At 45.9% G+C, this 23,295-nt stretch overlaps 1 protein-coding gene across 2 annotated transcripts in view; it reads right to left on the bottom strand.

Moving 5' to 3' along the window:
* Window positions 1-1,335: 1,335 nt before the first annotated feature.
* The window catches only part of pax7a (paired box 7a), a 46,772-nt gene continuing 24,812 nt past the window's right edge, over window positions 1,336-23,295 (bottom strand). For both annotated transcript variants that reach the window (XM_018700656.2, XM_018700657.2), the window contains exons 6-9: window positions 17,747-17,912; window positions 17,066-17,262; window positions 5,515-5,764; window positions 1,336-4,263 (exon numbers count right to left, since the gene is read on the bottom strand). In XM_018700656.2, coding sequence (XP_018556172.1) covers window positions 4,148-4,263; window positions 5,515-5,764; window positions 17,066-17,262; window positions 17,747-17,912 — 729 coding nt within the window. In that variant the 3' untranslated portion in view covers window positions 1,336-4,147. The remainder of the gene's footprint in view (window positions 4,264-5,514; window positions 5,765-17,065; window positions 17,263-17,746; window positions 17,913-23,295) is intronic.

The raw sequence follows: 23,295 nt of genomic DNA, 5'->3' as shown, positions 1-23,295 counted from the left end.
TTAGACATCGAAGAGAATTTCCATTTGCATCAAACTGAACTGAGCCTTGATGATATAACGTCGTGATAACACTGCAGTTTGTAGTTGATTTCAATCTGTAAACCTAAAGGGAATACTAAATACTCTGCATCTATTTATACCCACTGAGCTGTTCACATCTCTCAGATATTAAGTATGAAATATGAATGATAGTTACCTCGTGATAACACAGCCTGAATAGAAGTTTATTCAGATCAGTACTTACTTTATTTAGCATCAAATTTATCTCCTGATACAATTTGATGTTAATGATGTTAATAATTGTGATTAGTGATGCCTTTAATTAGTTTCATTTAATTGCAAATGAACAGTAAAGTATTGCTTATTATTTTGTGGTATATAAAATGTAAATACATCTCTCACAGTGCAGCTTGGCATCATTTGCTGTCTCTGCTAAATTGCACAAGATTATGTGCACACACTTTTATAGCTGCAGTGGCAACATGTTCTGAAATGTGTTTAAAATCAGTCAGGACTGAATGAACATACCTAAGGCGTGTTTGACATACCTCCAGCGGCGCTGATGGTAAGAAAGTGAATGAGCTGCAGTGTTCTGACGTGTAATATAAAGCACAGCGGATGCTTCCATACCACACCGGTTAGTTCCCCTGCATTCACACCATACCACAGAGATTTGCAGACTACATTCCCCACCACCCCCCCACCACCCCCCCACCCGGACAGCAGCAGTGTGTGTGTGTGTGTGTGTGTGTGTGTGTGTGTGTGTCTGGGGAGCTGGTGGTCAGCAGGGCAGAATGAATGACTTCCTACAGCTGCAAAATGGACACACAGACACACTCTCTGCTCTGTGTCCTCTGAGTCTGGGACGTCTGAGCTCTCATCACTCCCTAATCACATCACCAGCACTGGAACAGTCACCGGTGGCCTCCTCGGCTGGCTCCGCCAATGTACTTGAACACACATGGAGGACACACACAAACATGCAAAAAGACTATATGTATGTATGTATATGTGCACAGATGCACTGATAAACTTCACACTAACATTTACTTTCCTTATGAATTAACTGCTCACTGTTTTCTTACTTTAATCATCACATTTTGTCAAATAATACCCATCACTATTTCCTAGAGCCCGAGGTGACCGATTCACAAACTCTTAGAGTTTGAGGAGCTGGAGCCGGAATAACTGAAATGTTTCTCCAGGTATCAAAGTAGCTGTTTATTAATTTTCCGTCAGCACTACTTCACACAGACATGCATAACAGTAAGACACTGAAAACATCCAAAACAATCGAAACACATGGTAAAAAAAAAAAGAGACAAACGGCAGAGCTCAGTTTTGGATCTTTAATTGATAACAGTTACGCCAGTGTTACAGTAAACACACCAACAGGCTGAAGGTAGTAAATACCAATACAAGTTTCCCACTATTCTAATACTTCATACAGCAGAATAAATTATACCATGATAATATACACACATGCGGAACAGAAAAAGGAGTAAAGCAAAGCACAGATGTCAGAAAGCAACTAAACAGGTTAAGGGTCAAACAGACGGGGAGGGGGGAGAAGGAGGTGTATGCTTTAAATATCCAAATGTTTATTGACGCAAGTGTTAGAAATGGGTTTGATACACTAAAGACGATTCTAAAATTCTTCCTTTTTAAAATATACACATGAGTGAGGCGTCTAAGCGGAGCAGCGGGAGCTGCTGCGATTCAGTGCGGAGTCAACGTTTCTTTGACTTCTTCCTCCTGAAGTCGTATTGGTCCACAAAATCAAAACGAGACTTGGTTTCCCAGAGCAGTGAGGCCGTCTTCTTCGCCAGCTTCATCTTCATCGTCGTTATCGTGCTGAACCTGCTGGCAGGAGTCCCACACCGAGGGCTCAGGAGTTCAGGTGTGTCAGGTCCACGGGTCCAGTCGAGTCTGTGAGATCAGGTGGTCAAAAACACCCTCGAAACGCTCGGACACGTGAAGCCAACTGTTCAAATATACAGTGGTCCTGTGGTCCAGGGAGTCTGTCTGTGTCACCAAGCTTTCCTTTTTCCATTGAGCTCAGTTTGATCCTCCATTATACAGCTTCACTTGTAACATTTTTTAATGGAATTTACTAATTTATACAAATTCATTCTTTACCTGGGCCCAAAACGAACGAAACTTTTGGTCAAAACAGGTAAACCAATTAAATACAATTAAAAAGAAAAACCAACAGAAAACAAGCCGGTTAAGGAAACTCAAATCAAAACATTTACTTCCACAGATCCCTTGCTTACCTACCACTCAACGTAGTTTTGTTTTAGTATAAAACATACTCTTTATAAACAAACAATACACAATCTGCTCCAGCTACTGTACAGGTTTTCAGTTTTTAAAAGGCGACTACGGACCAAATTCTGTCTCCAGATAAAGTTAACAATTCTGTGTACATCATCAATATCACACTGATGCCAGTGGAAAAAAAAAAAGAAATCACACACGTGTGAAGGGAACAGCTGGTCCTGGATTGAGTCAAGTCAACTATGAGCGCTACACAAATGTCTCATATTCACTATTCTTTTACATTTTTTTTCTTCTTTTTGTACATTTCGGTGAGTACGTCAAAGTGGAGGATTAGAGTGGGGAGGGAGGTGAGGAGGTGTGTGTGTGGGGGGGCGCTCTAGTCCAAACCAGAGAGGGGGGCCAATCAGTGGTGTTACCTGTGCCCTTTCACAACTGACTGGATTATATGATTTTCCAGAGTGCATGTGAATGGCGCAGCTTGTGTGCTTTTTAATCTCATAACAGAAAAAAAGCGCTGGAATGCTCAGAGCGCGTTCGTAAACGGAGCCCGAGGAATGTTTCGAAAAGGAATGCTTATTTAGTCTGAGAGTGGAAAGCGGCTGAAGGTGCATTTACAGAACGTGCTAATTACGCTATAAAAACCGAAAGACTGGCTGGTAATGGGAAGGGTCACTGTGAATTAGCTTTGACATTATATTTGTGTGATTTAATCTGCTTTACACTGTTTAAGTCACACAGGATTCCCTGGCAGATGGGGATTTGGGAGGAGCAGAGGAGGGAGGGGGGTGGGTTGAGTTAGCCCTCCTTGGCAAGGTCCATATTTCTAAACAAAATACATTAATTTCCCCAATCCTGTTTTTGCAAACAATGCCCCCCTCCCCACGGACCGCGGCTAAGGATGGGATGGAGGTTAGAAGGGGAAAGCTATTGGCCGCCAAAAACGCTGCTTTAATTCCCTGCAGAATCCATCCAGCCAGACTTCCCACCGAGTGGCCAAGTTCTTTAGGAATGTCAAGATGAATATGAAAGTGGGAAGGTCAAATCGCTCACGAACATTAGAGCTCGGGGAACAGGCAGAGGAACAGCAGCTTGGAAAACAATCATCCTCTCTTGTGTGACCGCGCCGACACGCAAACATGCACACGCAAAAACAGACACTCGCTCCCAAATGGTCTCAGTCATCCACTTGTGTTTTACACACCAACATCTAACAGAGAAAAGAGATACGAATGGAATCAAAGAACAACATAAATCACATTAACCATAATCATATAACAGCAACAATAATCTTAACAATATCAAAAAGGAACAAGAATAAGAGTCGCTCAAATGATATTGGCTTTGTTAACTACTATGAACAGCAAGGTCAAAGTACATGTTGTTGATGGCTCTAGATGTGTGCTGGGCTGCAGCCATGACAAAGAGGAACCCGGCCCAAGGCAGCCGACCGTTCTCGGGTCGTCTGGGGTCCCGTCTGGGCCCCTCTGAGCAAAACGAAACAGGATTTTTGGGGGGGTTAGGAGTACAGGGAGCAGGCGTGGGGTGCCCCCGCAGGTTGAGAAGGGAGGGTGCGGAGCCGCCTGGTGGTTGACGATGGTGTGAAAAGTTTAGTTCCACTCCCAGAAGAGCCTTGTGTCACACACCCTGCGAGCGTCACTTTTCCTCTGGTGCGCACACACACGGCGAGGCCGCGTGTCTGCGCGCTGATGTCATGGCCGGGATGGTGGTGGTGGGGGGGGGCTGCGGATCGAGGAGCAGCAGCAGCAGCAGCGGAGAGAGGCGAGCTGGAGTTGGGAGTCCAGACCTGATGGATGCATGGAGGAGGTGTGGCACAGGGTGGAGGAGAGGCAGGTCCTGGGGGCTTTTAGTAGGCCTGTCCCGTCTCCACCTGCAGGAGTCCCAGCACGGCCGAGTGGTCGCCCAGTTTCATCCTCCTCTGGGTGGACAAGCTCACGTTCTTAGCTAGGTAGTCTACGGCAGCTGCGTGGAGACAAAAAGACAAGAAGGAAAACAAACACTCGTCAGACAGGTGGTAGATTCCTGAGACATATGTCCCATTCACTCTCATTTCACTCCTCTGATTAAGGCTGAAATAAGTTGTGGCAGAAGCCAGTGAGTCAAATGAAAAACAATTCACAGAGAGAGAGTGAAAGATAAAAACCCCTCCCCTGTCCCTTGTCTGAGGTTGGCACGCCGCTGGCACGGAGCATGTGCATCCTGGTAAAGTCTCCATGCTGTCACTCAGACGGGTCCCCGTGTGTGTTCGATGTGCCAGTCTTCATTACACTTGGCATCTCTGATTTCATGCCCTCCACACTCCACATGGCCGATCATTTTCATCCTCAGACAGCAGCTCTCTCCTCTCTCCTCCATTCATTACCCATCCACTGTGCTCAATCACCATCTTAATTAACCTCACATCAGCTCACATCCGCACTGCCATCAGTTTCGTGCTGCTGACAAAACACTGGTGCACACACACACACACACACACACACACCACACGCCGAATGTGGTGGATCGGCACACACTCACATGCATCCACACACCACAACACAAACACGCTAAAAAAAAAAAAAAGAAAGAAAGAAAACCAGCAGATGAACAACACAGCAGATCACTTCTAGAACCTGCATATAAATACAAACAAATGTCGGCCTGCTGGCGCTGGCTGACTTGTTGGGGAAGTGTGCTTCATTTTACCTCTTATGAATGGCTGTGACAGCATCAGTCAATTATGCTAATCTAATAAAGCAAACTCTTTCCTGCCCTGAGGCTCTGTGTGTGTGTGTGTGTGTGTGTGTGTGTGTGTGTGGTGTGTGACGGAGACGAAAGAAAGAGGGAAAGGGAGAGGTGGGCAAGAGGACACTGTGGCCCCTGAGGGTGTGCCGTTCTTTGAAGTGGCCCTCTCCTCTTTCCCATCCAAGTGGAGTGGGGTGTGACTAAGGCAGCTCTCTGCGAGGAGAGTGCTGGTGGTATTGGTGGTGGTGGTGGTGGGGTGAGAGGAGGGGAGGAGGGGAGTCTTTATCAAGAGCACGTGTCTGCCTCCACCAACCAGGGTGCAAAGGTCAGGAGGCTCTCCTGCCTGGGAGTTGGGCATCACTTCACAGAGCTTTTTGAATGTAGTTAAAAGGAGGATAGAAACAAATGACCTGCTCTCTCTGGACGCACAAAAACACAAAAGCACTCAGTGTGTAAATGTTAATGCAGGGTTTTTTCTTTTTTACTTACTCTGGCCGTACTGGCTGTACTGGTAGCCCGCGGTGACGGGGTCCACGCTGTAGCTGGTGGCGCTGTAGGTGGGGGGGCAGTATGACTGGGAGGAAGCCAGGCTGTCCACGCTCTTGATGGTGTCAGAGCGCTGGCTGCAGCTGGCTGAGATGGGGTTGGAGCTCTCCAGGCTGCTGTGCAGGGGGGAAATGGAAAAGTCGTGCTGGGGCTGGGAGGGTACGGCGCTGGGGTTACTCAGGATACTCATCACCTGGGGGGTGAAGGGGGAATGGAGGATGTTAGAAATTTGGAAAATTGAGGATCAAAGCATTGACAGAGTTGAGGGAAAGTACTTTTTTCCCTGCAAATATAGTGCCATCCTAGCACTTCACGGTAAAGATGCCGATAGAAATACACCATTTCAACTTTGAAATAGGGAAAGGGAAAAACTTCCCCCATCTTTTTTTTTTTTTTAAAGAGCAGGGGAAAGGATACAAGGAGGGCGATGAGGTTAGAAAAAGGAGAAAGGGAACAAGAGAGACTGTTTCCATTAGCTGGCGCTGCCAGTAAGTGTTCTGCTGTGGGACAGAAGGGTCCCAGGGTGATAATAGACCCACCATCCCTGCCAGACAGCCCCTGTCCCGGAGCCTGAGGCCTGAGCCCGAGCCTACAGCACAACAAGCACCAAGGGAGTCCCTAATCCCTCGCCCCTAGCCTACCCATCTCATGAATAGTAATGGAGTTGGAACTGGTAAATGATCCCCTCAGATCCCCACACAAAGTAGGCTCCACAAACCTCACTGAGGGGCCCGCTGATACTGCAGGTTGGGGCTCGCCTTAATATTACAGTGTGTATATTATTCATAGAGCATAAAAGCTTCCAATTCAATATTCTAGATTAATGTAATAGCATGTGACATTCGTCAGAAGAAGGTCTCAAAATATGTTGAAATGGAGGAGATTACCTCTAGTGCTCCTCCAGTCTGAAGCACAGCGGCCCAGAACACTGTGAAGAATTTTGTTTTCTTATGCTGCGAGTTTCTTTAAGTGGAAAAGGGAAAGTGGTGAGTGTGTGTGTGTGTGTGTGTGTGTGTGTGAGGGGGTGGTAAAAAGAGAATTGTCCCACACATGCTTCCCTCCTATAGCAGGGAAGCCTTCCTTTCAACATCAGGTTCATGTTGAGTTTCGCTATGCTGCACTGGCCTTTGGCCCCTTGGCTGCTAAACCAATTAGCCCATCATGGAGGTGGTTACACACGGGTGATGCACATGCAGACATATGTTTGCATGCACACACACACACACTCAGGACACGACCATAAAGGCGATGCAGGGGCGAGCCAAACAGTACGCAAATGATGCACCAAGCCAGGAATATCCCACAGAGGGAAAATTAACCATATTCTGCAAATTAATCATATCTTTAGAAAAGGCCTCTGAGGAAATTTGAAGGACTCGAAGCACATCAGAAACATAGAGGCTGGTTAGTCATTTCCACATGTTAATTCTATCAGTATGGAAAACCCCCATCGTCCCCTCCACATCTGCGGACAGAGCATGTGACATGTATCCATAAGAGGGAGATTCATGGCCCTCTTCATGCTGGACACATGTGATGCTCCCTCCCATATGGAGCCGAGCTGCGCGCTCTGAGGAAGATGAGGAGTCCACGTCCTGATGGTCTGTGATGGAGAGGGAGGGAGGGAGGAGGAGGAGGAGGTGGGGGCTTGTTAAGTGTCCTGAGAGACAGCTGGAGGGCACGAGTCCATTTTAGTCATTGGTTAATTGAAGCTTGATTACATCGCTTCCTTATGAAGCAGAATAGCCAACAATTGGCTCGATTATTATTCATGCTCATAAAAGTTCTTCAAAAGAAAATGACTTCTTATCATTGACACTGTTGCAGTTTTCCCATTTTAGCGAATTAAGAGGAATCGGCCACTTCAGAGTCTGACAAGTGTTGTCATCTGTGAGGGTGTCGCTATCCTTCAGACGCCCTTCTTACAAAAAAAAGAAGGAGAAGAAGAAGAGGAGGATCCTGTCTTGATGATTTGAGTTTGCTAGAGGGGAAGAGGTAAGCTCTCCTGGAGTAATAAGGTTTTCGTTAGCTGTGTGTCAGTTGTGTTTTTTTGCTCACACTGCCGAATAAAAATCAATGCTGCTTCACCAAATCTAGAGATGAACTCATCAGCCTCCGACCACGACTCCAAAACTGTCTGACGGGTTCTTCCGACCACATCTCTCATGTTCTCCACAGGTCGGTTTTAATTGCTGCTTTGATGTGCACATAAAGTTCTTTCACTTCACATTCAAGTGTTAAATGATACTTGGTCGCATAAGCTCGTAAAAAAAAAACACACATTTGCAGCTGGATACCTTCGCATATCTCTGCTGCTACGCGCTATGTAAAACAAAACTTTATAGATATTAAATTCTGGCATGAAGTGTTGTATTCCTGCTGGTGGCGTTGACTCAAAATCCCTCTCAGACTCTCCAGCCAGCGTATTCACTCTCACAGAGGAATAAAAAGCTTCTTTTAAACATATAAAATACACACAGCTTGATAGACATTCACATCTCAGTGCACACACAGGTACATGAGATAAAACTCGTGGAGTTTGAATTAGTAGAAGTGTTTAGAGCTGAGAGAAGAAATCTTAACCACATTATTTTTCCTAACATACTCTCATGGAGAAGACTTCCTCCCTGCGTCTCCCCCTCCCTCCCCCCCTCCCCTCTCTTCCCTTGCATACAGCGTCCTCAGCAGCCCAGAGTTCGTTTGTTGTTTGACGTTGTGTGAGTGCTGGTTTGGGAGATAATGTGAGCCAGGACCTAGTTTAAAGGACAATGCTCCAGGGCGTTCCCTGCCTCCCTCTCTCTCTCTCTCACACACACACACACCCCTCTCTCCCCCCTCCCCTCACCCTCTCCTTCTCTCTTTTTCCGCTCCCTCTCTACAGATAGATTACTTTATAAATAATAATAAAAAAGTAATTAATTCTCTCAACTTCTGAGCCCTCCAGCCTGTGGCGAAGTGAATGGGGAAGTGTAAATTGATACAATGTGCATCCTTTCAGATAAATAAATAGTGCACTTGAGACACAAAAAGAGGCCCTTTCATACCTCCCTAATTTCTTCAACAGTCAAATTACATTTTTTTTTGTCTGCGTGAATGTTTGACGAGTTGTTCTTTGTTGGATTTCTTTCCAGAATAAAACAATGTGACAGAGGCAGAGCTGAGAGAAACACTGCGAATGAGACGAGAGAAAAATAAAAACAAAAACAAGAAGAAAAAAGTCAGGAAAGGAGCGGAATGTAAATGTTCTGCGAGACCATTTTTTATTAAAAATGTTGGTGTTATTGCTCTTTAACAATTTAACTCTAATATGTTGTGCACTGCTGAAATGTGCAGCATTTATATTTACTAGCATAGACTTAATGTGACTCACAAAAACCATGTTGCAACTGTTTGTCCACATTCAAGCAGGTGATGATAATAACTGGGCACGTTAAACAACACAAATTTGCGAATGTAAAGAGAGGAAACACAGCAATGAAAATATGAGAGTCTATAGAAAGAGGGCGAGGGGGGGCAGAAGAGAGAAGAGAAAGTGATATAGAGTGAGTGAGAGGAAAAGTGGAGGCTTTGGGAAGTACAAAGACTCCTGTAGGACTGCACTGGCCTGAGGGCTAGCCTGCCTGGAGAGCTGATAGGAGCCCCTTCTGTTCCATTCCCGGCGCCAGCGCCAACACACCCCACTCCACAAATACTCTTAATCTGCGCAAGACTGGATTAGTTCCTCTGTCACCGATAGCTCCCCGTTCTGCCCAAATCAAAATGCCCCCAAGATGTACCTTTAAGTTAGGCAGAGGTCACCGGGGCAGACAGGGAAAAATGAGCACTCCAAATGTCTGTAAGTTATCTGAGTGGTGCAGAATAGCATCTTGCACCTTAGCAGATCTGCCCGGCTGATACTCGCTTCAGCAGAGAATGATTAAAGATCCACAGTGATGACACTGAATTTCAGATCAATATTTGAAGGCCAGTCCTGAGGGCGTGATTACAGGAAGAGAATACTGTTTAATTCTGTGACCCAGGAGTCGCACAGATCCAGTGACTGGAAAGAGTCTGACTTTGAGAACAGCCGAAATATAGCCTCTTAAAAATATGAGTGTATTCAGAGAAAATTCAGATATTTTCTTTGATAACTATAAAAATTTTCATTGCCTCAAATCTGTGTTTATAAAATCTGAATCAAACACTTAATAACCTGAAACAAAACAAAAATGAAGGAAGTAAATAACAAATGAAAATATCAGGGAGTCCCCCCCCCACCCCACCCCCGCCTTAACTCCTGACTCCTGCTCCCACAACGTCCCACCCTTCCCCCCATCCCTCACATGAGAGGGCCGGCCCAGCGGGCAGTAAGGCCCCTCATCTGAGCAGACAAAATGACTATTTAAAAATAACAGTGATTGCATAAATTGAATTAAAGCGTTTTGGTCACGGTGGAGGTGGCGCGAGGGGTGGCGTGGGGGCTGCAAGCAGACAGCCGGGACGGTGGCAGGCAGCAGATGACGGGCTCTGGCCTGCATGCCACTGTGTTAATTGGCCGCGGCACATTAATAAAAACTGAAAAGTGTCTTCCACCAGCGCCCATAGGATGAAGAGACAGGAGCAGAATGAGAGGTAGAATGGGAGGAAGGAGGGGGGTTGGTGCTGCAGGGGAGAGAGATGGGCCTTTGAAGAATGTGGTGCATATGGGGGGGTTGGGGTGGGGTGCTAATTGTGTTCAATTAAGTGGCTGATTGGCACTGACAGAATCTGGGCATTGACAAGTCAGGCACAGATGAGGATGATTAGCGGGCACTGGAACAAGCTGTCACTCCTCACAGCGTGTTAGCCGCCCTGCGCCTGCGTCTCCTCTCCCTGTGAAGCTGCTCGCGTATACAAAGGAAGCTAAAACAAGCGGAAATGGGAACAGAATCCATATTTATTTTAGGGTTATCCACACGTCTCCTGTGTCTCTTTGCAAATTTTCATTACGCTAAATCCTCTCCAGCCCACTTTAGCTCATGCTAGCATGAGTGTCCAAGAAAGCACAGCTGCTCAAGCTGGAGGAAGGCCCCCCCCCGCCCTGTCTCCGTCCTAAACATCCCACAGTATAAGCTATAAACTTGGCCCCGCGCTAACCAGAGGTTAATATGCCGTCTATTGGACTGCAATTGGAGAACGTGTGGGGAGCAATCCTCTATTCTCTGCTAGTGATATGCTTGAGTAACTATGGGATGGATTCAGCCACTGGGAACAAGAGAGGCCCCTTCAAAGCGGGCACACACACACACACACACACACACACACACACACACACACAGAGACTTCAACTCTCTGCACCTTGCACCAGTGCCTCTTCTAAATTAAACGGCAGATTTTCTGATTCCAGGAGAGTGGTTTCAGCGAGGCAGGGCCTGTGTGTGTGTGTGTGTGTGTGTGTGTGTGTGTGTGTGCGTGTGTGTGAGGGAGCGAGCTCCGGGAGGAAAGCGAGGCGGATCAGGGGAGTGAAGGAGAGAAAAGGGGGAGGAGGTGGAGGTGGAGGAGGAGGAGGAAGAGGAGGAGAGGGGTGGGGGTTGTTTGCTAAAAACAGCAGGGGCCAGGTCTAGTGAAAAATGTCAGGTCAAATTGTTCTTGACAGTGTTAATATCTGCACCTCATAGCCATAATTACATGTAAATAAATAGTGAAATAGCTCTCAGCTGGAGACTGAGAGGGGAGAGCTGCTGCATGAGACAACCAGCTGAGGACCCAACCACCTCCCATATTCTCATCTTATTGTCAGGAGGAAGAAAAGAGGAGGCACGTGAAATGAAGCACGCTGGCAGGAGATACTCATACCTTCTCTTTTTTTTTTTAAACAAAGGTTAAGAAAACTGAGTGTTGGATAAACTTTGTTAATGGGTCATGAACATATAGAGAGGCCACAGTGAATGAGAGGAGTATGGTGGAGAAAGTCAATAAACCCGTGAGGGACACGGCAGGAAGAAGACACAGAGGGGAAGGAGGGACCGAATGAGAAAACGTGGGTGAGAGAAAAAGTCAGCGAGAGTATTAATCACAGCCATGCACCTGTCAGAGTGGCATCTGGAACTAACGGGAACCACATGCAGCTAGACAACATCCCAAACCTCCGGCTAGCGGGGCAGGTTCACAGCAAACAGGCCCTCCGTCTTCCCCCGGCCGTCCCATAACCCTGTGCACCCTGACCCTCGACCCCGCGGGGATAGGTCAATCAGCGTATGCCCCGCAGACACTTCACCTGCCCAGCAGCCTGCTATCACAAGTAGATATTATTATTATTATTATTATTTCTGTGCAAGTCACCTTCAAATTGTGTGTGCATGAGGCTGGAAATCTCCGCAGATGAGCCTGTGACACAGTGTATGCCTGTGTGTGTAATAGGTATTTTAGATAGGATCGAGGTCTGTGCCTATACTTTAATAAAGGCAGTACCACTCTCCACCTTATAGGCATTTCAACTGCGTGGGACACACAGCATGTGAATCAGTCTCAGTCATTTTCCTCCTTAAATCCCCATCTTCTAGGATTTACTGAAATTCATATTGGCTGCCTCTGCAAGATAAATGTAAATCACATTCCCTTATATTTACTATTTATCAGGATGCAGCAGCTCACTTTCAGCAGGAAATATCTCTCACCCGCACACAAACACCCTTGCATTTAAATAGCATTTTTATTGTCCGCCATAGCCTTTCATCTGGGCGTAGGGAGAAGAGCTGCCTCTCCAGGGGAGAGAGTTGGAGCAAGAGAGGAAGGTGGGGAGAGAGAGGGAGAGGGAGAGAGAGCAAAGCACTATTGGCAAGGCATCATGGGATGACAAAAAGCCAAACGGAGGGAAGGAAGGTTGGTAGGTGAAAAATAGATTATGAATACACAAAGCTCCGACCAAAAATATTTTGGAATGAAAAGGGAAATGGCTTCACTCGGGTGCTCGAGAGACCTAGAAGATGCAGCGAGCAACAAATGGCTCAGGTACACAGACGGCTGGTAAACTGCAGCGCTGTCTGCATGTGAAGCAGCAGCTACGACCGTGATGTGCTCCACAAGTGGCGCTCTTTGCTTCTGCAAAAGTACCATAAAGGCTTCGAGTTTTGACGGAAGAGAAAAAAAAAATAAAAGTGCTGTTAGTTCTGTCACACTTCATAAAGGCTGGGCAGATACGACTGCCTGCTAACTGCTGAGGCAAACCCAAGATAGGTTATCATACGGAGGACGGAGGCCAACGCAACACGACGACCACAGTGCGAGCAGAGGTACATTTCTGGTGTCACAGATGGAGAATCTTTCCTCAGAGTTCAGAAGTGTTGCAAAACAACAGCAAACACTAATAATCTGTTCAGAAACAGTATAGCCAGTGGATATGATTTACAGTCCCTGGATTTTCTTGGCAGCTGCCAGCAGCAGGTCTCTTTTTTCTGAAAGCCTCTTACATCTTTTTTTATACTTGCCAAATTGAAACAGTATTTGTTTTAATGGGAGTTCTAATTAACCAGTATGTATTCCCCCTCTTGCGCTGCGAGTGGCTGAGCTATGAATGCAGGCTATGTGCTCATCCCCTTTGATTTGTTGTCAGTGGAGCCTGCCAGCTGACACAGTGCCCGGTGAGAGGCTTAATGCCCAAGTTTTAATAATGTGGGGGACTACATGAATCTCCCCCTCTCATTGGTATTCAGGTGCAGAATGTCTTGTTAGAAGTCAGGGAGGGAGGCAGAATGAAGCCAGAGCTCCAGATTGTTCCGTACATTTTCCCCTCTCCATTTTTTTTTTTTTTTTTTTTTTGGCAACGGCAGAGCTTGCTTCTTAAAAATAATTCATCCCGTTTTTAAAAGAAGCGTCTGCGCTAGCTAATGGAAGAGCAGCAGCACAGTTTGGAGTCTCCCCTGGCTTATCTCTCTCAGACAGTTGTGGGGAGTCGCTGGTGAGCATGGTGTCAGCGTGCGTGGTACGGTGCAGCGCCGCGCGGGCAGGCAGGCCTGGGGACACAGATCAAAGGGAGGCAGGGGTGAGAGCCGCTCTGCCTCTGATCCCGTGTACGTGTGTGTGTGTGTGTGTGTGTGTGTGTGTGGAGGCCCGGCCCACTCACACAGCCCAAAGGCCCTCCTCAGATACACACACACACACACATCCTTGTCATTCCAAAACACACAACACTTTCATAAAACTGCAAAACAGAAAAAAAAAGTTCCTCACAGAACTTTGCAAAGTTCCTTCATCAAAACAGAAATAAAATCTTTATCCACCACACCTACAGAGTTCACTGACTTCCAACTGGTCCTATCATGTCTCCCTATCGTTTCGAATAATCTGTGAACACCACACCACATCACTGCTCGCACTCAACAGTGCATTTCCCACTTTTACTCTGCAGGGGAAATGCTTTTTTTGTTGTTCTTTTTCTCCCCCTGTTGTTATCATCTCTAGACATTTCTCTGAGGAGCGAAAACCCAAGCTCTGTGCCACTCAGCTCCTCTTGCATGGCTCCAGCTCTCCAGTGCAGTTCAGTTGTTTTCTTTCCTCACCCAGCAGGTGTCCCTGTCATGCAGTAATGAGGAATTCAGCCCAAATGTCTCCCCAACAAATGCAATGACCATGAACACCGCTTCAGAGAATCATTTCAAAACTATCTACAAGGCTCTTTTGAGTCTCTTATTATCAGGCCTTGTTGGAAATTTACAATATTCTTGAGAGATGACTGTGCGTTGTCTGTCAAAGCGTGACCTCTTCAGTGAAAGCGGCGCCGTTTGTCCAAGGCAAATATTCGTTTTTATACAAAAATTCAAATTTGAAGCATCATGATGGCAACTAAAGAGGCTGACACATTTCAAATGAAGTATTAAAATGAAAAGGCAGACGTAAGCTTAAATCTTCAGGTAGAGATGGCTGAAAAATACAGGAATGCCTGTCCTCCGTGCCCTTGCCTTTCCCTCTTTCCAACACCTGCTGTGCCGCTAAATGAAACAAGACCAACAACAAAACACACTTCTGGTTTCATACCTTTTGCCCAGCCATGCACAGCTTCAGTCTCACCACCTCTAATATACTGCCTCCCTCAACCAGCCAAACATGTTGTATATCCCACAATGACAGCAACCAGTTTGAGTGTGGATAGCTTTTCCACCGCCTGTAATGGGAAAATGTGTGCTGTCGGGATAGGTTATGGGATTGGGATGGACGCGAGCTCCTGTCGGGACTGCTGAACGCTGCAGGATTCCATTACAGACTTGGCACCTCGCCACCGCAGCCCATTTACTGGGAATCAGAGAATTTTTGTCAATCTTTACAGCAACCGCTAGGCCATCAATGCCAGACACTTGAAGAAATAGCTCACACATACCAATGCACAAGCATATCTCCCGCAAACAGATGCTGTCTGTAACTTACAATATCAAATTCTCATTTCCATCTCGATAGAGAGTCCGTTTGTGTTGCTTTTTTCCATTACAGGGAAGGGGAAAACAGGGGAGGAAAAACATGCTGCAAGTCATGAAAAATAAACTGTAAGGTGTCGAATGTGTGGCGATCTTTTTTTTTCCTGAAGCTGAAGCTGATTTGCTGTTCGAGTAAAATTTGTTTAAGTGCACGCAGAGACAAAACAAAGTGTGACTTTGAACAAGGAAAACTGAATGTTTATTGTGTGAGTTTTGTGTGTTGCTGCATGTTTGTGAAGTGACAGAGAGAGAGAGAGAGAGAGACAGAGACACAGAGAGAAAGAGAGAGAGAGGCTGCCCAGCCCAGCAGGATGCTGCACCACAGAGTGAACTCTGATTCTGCTGTCAGTGGGAACATTCATCTCCATGCTGAGAGACTGATAGGAATGCCACACAGCATTCTGCATGCATTCAATACATTTCAATTCTGTGCAGTGCAAACATGGTGTGACACATCAAAACATCCACTCCACATGCATATGACCCTCCCTCCTTTATAAAAAAGATTAAAAAAAAATAAATAACTTAACTTAAGAATAAAATAAACGACTTAAAGAAAACAAATAAACTGCATTTCAGGTGGGTTTTTATAAAGACTTTCATCAAACCCACTTGATAGAGTAATTGAATACTGAAAATCCATGCTGTACAGTTGCCCAAAGGCTCCTGTTCTAATCCTCACTATGACAGGAAATGTTTAATATCCTAACACATTCTTGAATGCCTGTGCAGAGAGGGAGAGAAAGCGACAGTGTACCCCATGCCAGTATTAGAGAGAGCCATTAATGAAAAAAAAACAAAAAAAAACGACTCCATGTTCCTGGTGTTTTTGTGCAGGTTTGCAGTGAGAGCATTAGCAGTTAAAGCCCCTGTGCCACGATTAACAATCAAACACGCTGTGAGCCTCCATGTTATCCTCCGTCGCTCCAGCAGGAGAGAAAATCTCTTTTTTGTCACAAAATCCTTAATTCTTTCTTCTCTGAAGAAAGAGGGTAATACCAAGAATGTTTCCAATCTGCTTTGAGAAATATTTGAAGAAGAAGAAGAAGAAAAAAAAAAAAAAACTCCCAATAAAACACGTGTGAACGACGGGGTAATTGTGGACAAATGCAGCATTGAAATTCATTTTCAACTCTTTACACACCATTTCAATCTTATTTTCTGCCTGTTAACCACATCTTGTTGGTGAGGGTGGGCAGGACTGGCCAGTATTGATGGGTAATTGTGTATAATTCACTCCGTACACACGATGTGCATCAATACAAATCATTTTTCATTCTGTGCTCTGTAAAGCTCAACCCTTACCATAGAGACGCATTTAAACACTCATTAATGGAGGTGTCCAGAGAGATTAACATGTGAAATCCAGCGCTTTTTCAGAAAAGGAAGCAAACAAACCTGCACACACAGCAAACACGTGCAGAAATTCTACTTTTCGTGACAGGAGAAGGGAGATATTTTTGGTCTTTGTACAGATCAAAACCACAATTAGGAAACCTGGGAACCTGAGTGTGAGAGCAGGTGAAGTGACCAGCAGGACTAGAAGGAGCACAGCACCTCTGTCTCTCTGTACATTGAGCTGCCTGGGAATCATGCAGTAAAGACAAGAGGCAAAATCAGACATAGCGCTGGAGTCTTCCAGCTGCAGACAATTACGTGAAGAAGATTATGGGTCTACATTTATAAGCTTTAGCTAATTATTTCATCTGCATGTGTTCTCACTGCGCTGCGCAGGATTTAGATGTCCCAGGAAAGTCGGAAACCGCTGTTTGGAGCGGCTTGAGTACTAGCGGTGCTATCAAGATGAATTTTAATTTGTTGATGTTAATCCAATTGTTTTACAAATGTAGCAATTTAGAATAGCTAGAATAAATCCAGGGCTTTGGAAGGCGAACATAAAAGCCCACACTGGCAGTTATTTTGCTGAACATGCTGTTTCTGAATTTTAATTTCAGTCAAATACAATTACATCTTCTGAACAGTGAGAGGAGGAGGAGGAAGGATGCTAATACCACCTATAGGGGAGGATACTGATGCAGTACGGTGAGGTAAAAAGCTGTTGGACTGACCTGTGGGGACAGCCCGTTGCCGACGGGGTTCATGTGGTTGCTGGATGCTGAGGGGCTCATGAAAGTATCAGAGTAGCTGGAGAAGCTGTGGCGATTGGACGACAGGCCATAAGCAGAGCTGCTGTCGGCACTCAGACCTCCCTGGTGCATGGAGGATGGAGGCAGGGGCTGGGGTCTGTGCAACGTACTGCTGCCCTCTGACACCAGGAAAACAACACGGAAAACACACAGGTGAGAACTAATCGAGGAAAAATAAAGCTTAACAGGAATCCCCAACCTAAGAAGATCATAAGTCATACATTAAATGTCCTTCCTGAAAAATTCTTAACCCAACAAACACATCTTTGTTTATTAAAAGTGTCACAAAGCACAGAAATGACCCCTGGCTTGTAATACGCAAGAAAAATGAAGTGAGGGCTTGTTTCTGTCCCACTGTGACAAAGCTGTGATTGTAAAGATAACTACTTGCTGCGTGGTTCTTATATGCAGCACATGGTTCATATATAATTCATAATGATGTTAAGATGAACATAAAATATGGATGGCATACCACAAATAAATGCCACAAATAAATAGCACTAATGAAATCTTTACCCCAAATTAGATTAAACTCAGAACATACTGTATGTTTGGGATGGAGCTGTTTCGTGAGAGTGTGGGTTCAGAAAGAGTCGGTCTTACCCTGCGATAGCGTGGTGCTGGGGTAGCTGGACTCTGGTAGCTGGTATGTGGGTAAAGTCGGCATGCCCGTGGGTGGGAATCCTCCAGGAAGCAGGTGGTTGAAGGCCGCTAGCTGATTGGCCCCGGCCTGTTTGCGCCACCGAGCTCGCCTGTTGCTGAACCACACCTACGGGAGAAATGAAAGCGCACGATTTCAACAACAAAGCACGGATCAAACTCTTCATTTTCAGCTTTAAAATGTTGACCTCCTGCAGTTTACAAACTGATTTTGTTTTATCCCGCGTTCACTGAAACTCAATTCATGCTAGTGCGGTGAGCGTTTGACTGCAGAGGACCCTCTGCGGAGTGTGCCGGCTCCTGCCACCTGTGATTAATCTGCTGGTTAGTGTGAGTGGTGGTGCTGGTGCTGGTTGAGAGTCAGCAGTCCCTGTGGGAGCTGCCATAGAGGCTCAGTGGTCTGTCCCTGTTGTCCTTAAGTGGTTGAGGCTGTGATCTGTGTAAACAGGCTGCCCTAAGCCTCCTTCAGAGGGGAGAAGTCATTTAAAGGTCAGAGGTAGGCCACTAGTCTCCGCATCATACACCTCAGGTATGTTTGTGGAACTGTTAGAGGCCATCACTTCTCTGGAGATACAGAGAAACACTGACTGGTACGCTACTGCTGTGCTGTTTTAACGTGGTTGTTTTTAAAGCTTTAAAAGTCAGTTTGAGGAGAGTGCTTCGACTTTAAGTTCTGAGGCTGCAAACGGCAAAATGCTCACAAAATGAGCAGCACTAAAGCGCAGACACACAATGTCAATTCCCTGAATGAAAAGGGGAAAAAATAGGACTCTTTTGAACCGCAAAGATTTACACATTTTAAAAAGGCTTCTGCTTCAACAAAACACGAATATAATCAGGCCCCTTTGAAAAGAGCCAGCAACCTGTTCCATTTAACCAAGACAAGGCCCGGGCTTCACTGTGTGCTAAGGGTTGAAGGACATTGATCTATGCCTCGCACAGGCAATTCATCAGAGTTTAATACACTGTCAGCGCAGTTCATCTACTGTTGTGTTTCAAACGGCCCGGGCTATTGTGAGGACACATGAAAGAGGGGGACAAAAGCCCCTCCATACGCCACGGAGAACAGTGGACACAAAGAGGGGGCGTCCCTTTTAAACAGGTCTTAAAGGGGGACACTTTCAAGGGGACTTACACAGCGACATACTCACTGCCTTTCGGGGGCTGCCTCTTTTTTTGTACACACAAACATACATATAAACTCGTATAGGCCTACAAGGGATCTCAGCCCAACAGAGATCTTAATTTGAATGTGGTTCTTTTCCCACACAGTCTCTGCTTCTGTAAAGACCTGGTGATCTTTTTTTTTCCTTATAGTTTGGTTTACTTGTGAGCGCCCACTAGAACGAAAACGAGACGCAACAGGCGACGACTTTGTCGGGCAAACCTCAATTATGCAACTGGAAAACCAACAGGAAATCTTTATCTCAGGCCCGATCGCCTCCAAAGACCCCGTTTGAATCCCTCAATCAGATATTCCAAAACAAATGTGGTGTGTGGCTCCAGTGAAATTTCTGCTATTGGGATGTAGTGGAGCGTGGTCCAAGGTCTGAACTAAGCTCCTACTGGGCCAGACAAACAGCTGCCTGGCCCAGGGGAGGGGGGGGCACAGGGGGGGCACACCCCTTCCTTCCACACACTCCCCCTCCCCTCGCCCACCCCCCACCCCGCGGTGCCACTTCACCTCCGACCTCATCCACTCACCCCACCCCTCTTTTATGTTCACTTTCACTTCCTTCCCCCTTTGTCACCCAAGCTTAGGAAGGAGGTGTTCCATCATGGCAGACACAAAACACTTAAACGCTGAAGTCGCTTCTTTTTCTTTTTTTCCATTTTCAGTTCTTTCCTCCTTCAGTCTCTCCAGTACATACATTTATTTATGGCTGCAACATTTTCTTGGCTAATAAAATCCATCATAAACACTGAGCTTGTTTTGTGTTTTCATCTTCATTTTGGCCGGTAATCATAAAACTACTGACTCCTTGAAAATGAATTTTTATATTACTGAAATGTTTTGCAAATTACTTTTCATGAGAAAATGCAATTGCTGCCTGAATTACGTTCAGTGGTAACCTTCCTCCCAGTGAAGGAAGTGCATGTTTATCTATAGCATGAAAGTTGTGCGGAGGGGGGGCGAGCACAGGACACCAGAGCCATGGGACCACATCCTGAGTCCCATCTGTGGTTACATTAAGGCAAACAAAAGTGCTGTGGTTGAGGTTAGGGAAAGATCATGGTTTCGTTTAAATGTAATAAAGTAAATTTATTGTGTCTCGTGCTTCAAGTCGCTGTTGATTGTTTCAGCGTTAAACCAAGACCACAATCTTTCCTCGACTCTGACCAAGTGGCTAAATGTAGCCATAAATAAGTTTAATTGTGGTTTGTTTGCTATTAGCGGATACAGCGGGGGGGACAAGTGAAATAAGCTGTCAGCAAACATTTTGCTGATTCGGTTTCTTTCAAAACATATTTGCAGTTAAAATGTCTGATCACCAGAAAACTCACACTAAGAAAAGTCAATGCTCCTAATTTATAGGAACCGGCAGTATTCTTAGGCTTTGAACAGGCCTGCTGCAGCGTTAATAAACTACACTGAACCACCAAAGAGGCTGCAGCCTCACTGAGTTATTGTGCTCAGATGCCAGGTGCAGTGTGTCCACTTTAACTCTGTGTACATGTATGAGAGCAGCACGTGTCACTGACTGAGTGCTTCCTCCAACAATCATCAGGCTCTCAGCACAGACTGGGATAAACAAGTGCACAAGTGGTGACGCACATGCGCACAAGTGCCTGTACGCTATCACACCCGCACGCATGCATCACGAGCACACGCTTGTGCATAAACACACGTGTGCTCTCACACAAACTAACACCACACAGCCTGAAGCTGAGGATTTGAGGCTGTGCTCTGGAACCTGATCACAAAGTCACCTTGGACCACAGATTCTCCCTCTGCTTTCCCCCCAATCCGGTTTAATTCTCTGCAGTACAGAGAGCTGCAGCGCTCCTCCATGTCTCCCTCTCTACCTACAAGTGTGCAGCCGAATTCATGTGGCTTCACTTCTGTCTCGTTTTCACGCACTAAAAGGTTTCCCCGCATCCAGTGCACTTGGATGCGTCCACGCTGCAGCTCTGAATCATCGTGGAGAAAGTTTTGGGAGGGAAAGACGGGATAGAGGAGCAGGAACCCATCTTATAGAAGTCAAGCTTAGCCCTGCTTGTGAAACAAAAGAGAGGAGGCTTGAAGGAAGACACAGTTGGAGGAGGACAAAGGGTGAAGGTTGTTCTACAGCACAACCAGAAGACGGTTTAGATGCAAACGTCAAACCTGGCAATCGGATAACAAACCTGCAACCACGACCATTCAGAGCAGTGACACATTTTGGTCTCCAGTTCAAGTTTGGCTGCTCGCATGGGTTCATTGCCTTTAATCTTCCATTCACTCTCGGCCAAAAGAATCGATTCCTAGCGATCTAGAGGCATTTTGCATTTTCTTATCGCCGATCAGTGATAATACGCGCTCCAAAACATTGTAAATGCGTGACACTGCACTGCAGTAAAAACCTCTCTGTGTTGTTTCTCTTAAATAGGATCACTCATATTTCAGAATTTCTCCGTTCAGACAATCCTCCATGAATCATTTTGTCAAAGACAAGTACTGAATATGTGACGCCTTTCAGGAGCCAATTTGCAACATTCGGTAGATGAATAGCGAGAGCCGAGATAATGACAAAACAAAATGTGCTGCTGACTTCATATCCACAAAAACACAGTGGGGTGATGCAACCAGCCTCAACATACAAATCCTCTTCTGTCTCATACCACGCAATAACCCCCCCCTCCACTCCACTCCCTCACACCTCCTCCTCCTCCTCTCTCTCCTTCCCCGCTTCTTCCCCTCACTCTCCCTCTCTCTCTCTGATTCCCTCCCTGCTTGCCTTCCAGACTGGCACTATGCTAATTAAAGTAGCTAGGAGTGTGAATTTGAGAGGAGAGTGGGATTAGCTTGATAAGTATCAGGAGTACAGAAGCACTGTACCAAAGTCATTTAAATTCTAATAATAAGAAACTGTTAGAACATTCACACTGATGCATTGCAACAATTTCTCCCCTACAATCTACACAAATCCTATTTATTCCTTTATGAAACATAAACCCACACTGGCGGGAATACAGCTGCCTGTTGGGTTTGGTTGTCACCACTCGGCTCCATTGTGATTTTCCCTCTTGCCGCTGGTACTTGACTGATATTATAACAATCAGGAAACTGTGTATTACCTCCTGATACCCTCCTATGGGATTATATTTTCACTAGCTATGTTGCAATGTTGAATGTGGCTGTGCTGCTCTTTCACATAAAGCTACGAGGGCCAGTTCAGACTCTCATATAGGTCTTATTCCAGTGCTCATTCCATCAACAGGCCAGCACAAGCCACAGATAAAGAGAGAAACTTTTAACCAAATTGATTTGCACGCTTCGTAAAAAGCAATGCTTATACCTTATTAGATTCCACTGACTATAATAGCTACATGCAGAATGTTTATTGGTAATGAAAGAGGATCTATGTGACAGATTCGGTAAAGCGAGCCGGCGGCGGCATGCTGAGATGATGAGCCTCAGCCGAGACTCAGGAGTCAGTCTCTTAAAAACTTTAGTCTAAATAGAGGAGAATGTAATTTGCTTCATCTGTGAGCGCTGATTTACAGCGGCCTGCAGCCTATTGCCTGCCACCCCCCTCCTTCCTGGTCCACTCCTCAGAGGGAACGGGCACAAATGATGCTCTATTCTCTAATAGCTCATGGAATGGCTTTGCCGCCTGCTCCTCTTAAAACTGAGCGGCTATCAGATGGAAAGTGGCAGCGCGCACTGCATCAGCGGAGCATATATTGAAGGTAGACTTGGCAGTATCCCCCTCCCACTGAGACAGCCTGGAACTAATTGCTGAGAGATATGGATCATATCCCACAATTTGTCAGTCGGGGTGATAAAACCATTGCCGAGGCTCGTGGTGGTGGTGGTGAAGGAGCGCTGGTAGCTCTGCTGAAAGGGGCAGCAGGGCTGATAAAGATGGATGGTGAAAGGGTCTTAAAATGGCAGGCGAGGGCAGACACAAGGGAGTTAGCTCTGTTTATGAGTTTAGGTTGTGAGTCAGCGCTAAGCCAAACACTCATCACTTCCACAAGAATCTAGCACTTTAATTTACAACAGAGCTTTGGGCTGCGGCGGTCGAGCGTCAGTGCAGCCATGTTTTGCGCCGCACCAGCGCAGTTTACCTCTGCACCCAACCTGAAAAGAAAACGACTTTCCACATTATCGCCATGTTTAATGACAAACGGACAGCGGTGAACCATGACCGTGGACACAAATTCAAGTTAAAATATGAGTCTGTGAGACCCCTCCAACACCTCCCACCCCCACTGCCTATAGTTTCTTTCTCAGCTCCAAACACTGGTTAGCCTCTGAACGACATCTGGAAGATGCGTCATTGCAG

This window comes from Lates calcarifer, linkage group LG20 (assembly GCF_001640805.2).
Source record: "Lates calcarifer isolate ASB-BC8 linkage group LG20, TLL_Latcal_v3, whole genome shotgun sequence".
Classification (NCBI taxonomy): domain Eukaryota; kingdom Metazoa; phylum Chordata; class Actinopteri; family Centropomidae; genus Lates; species Lates calcarifer.
Note: the sequence above shows the minus strand (reverse complement) of the source record. Positions and strands in the feature narration are given on the sequence as shown.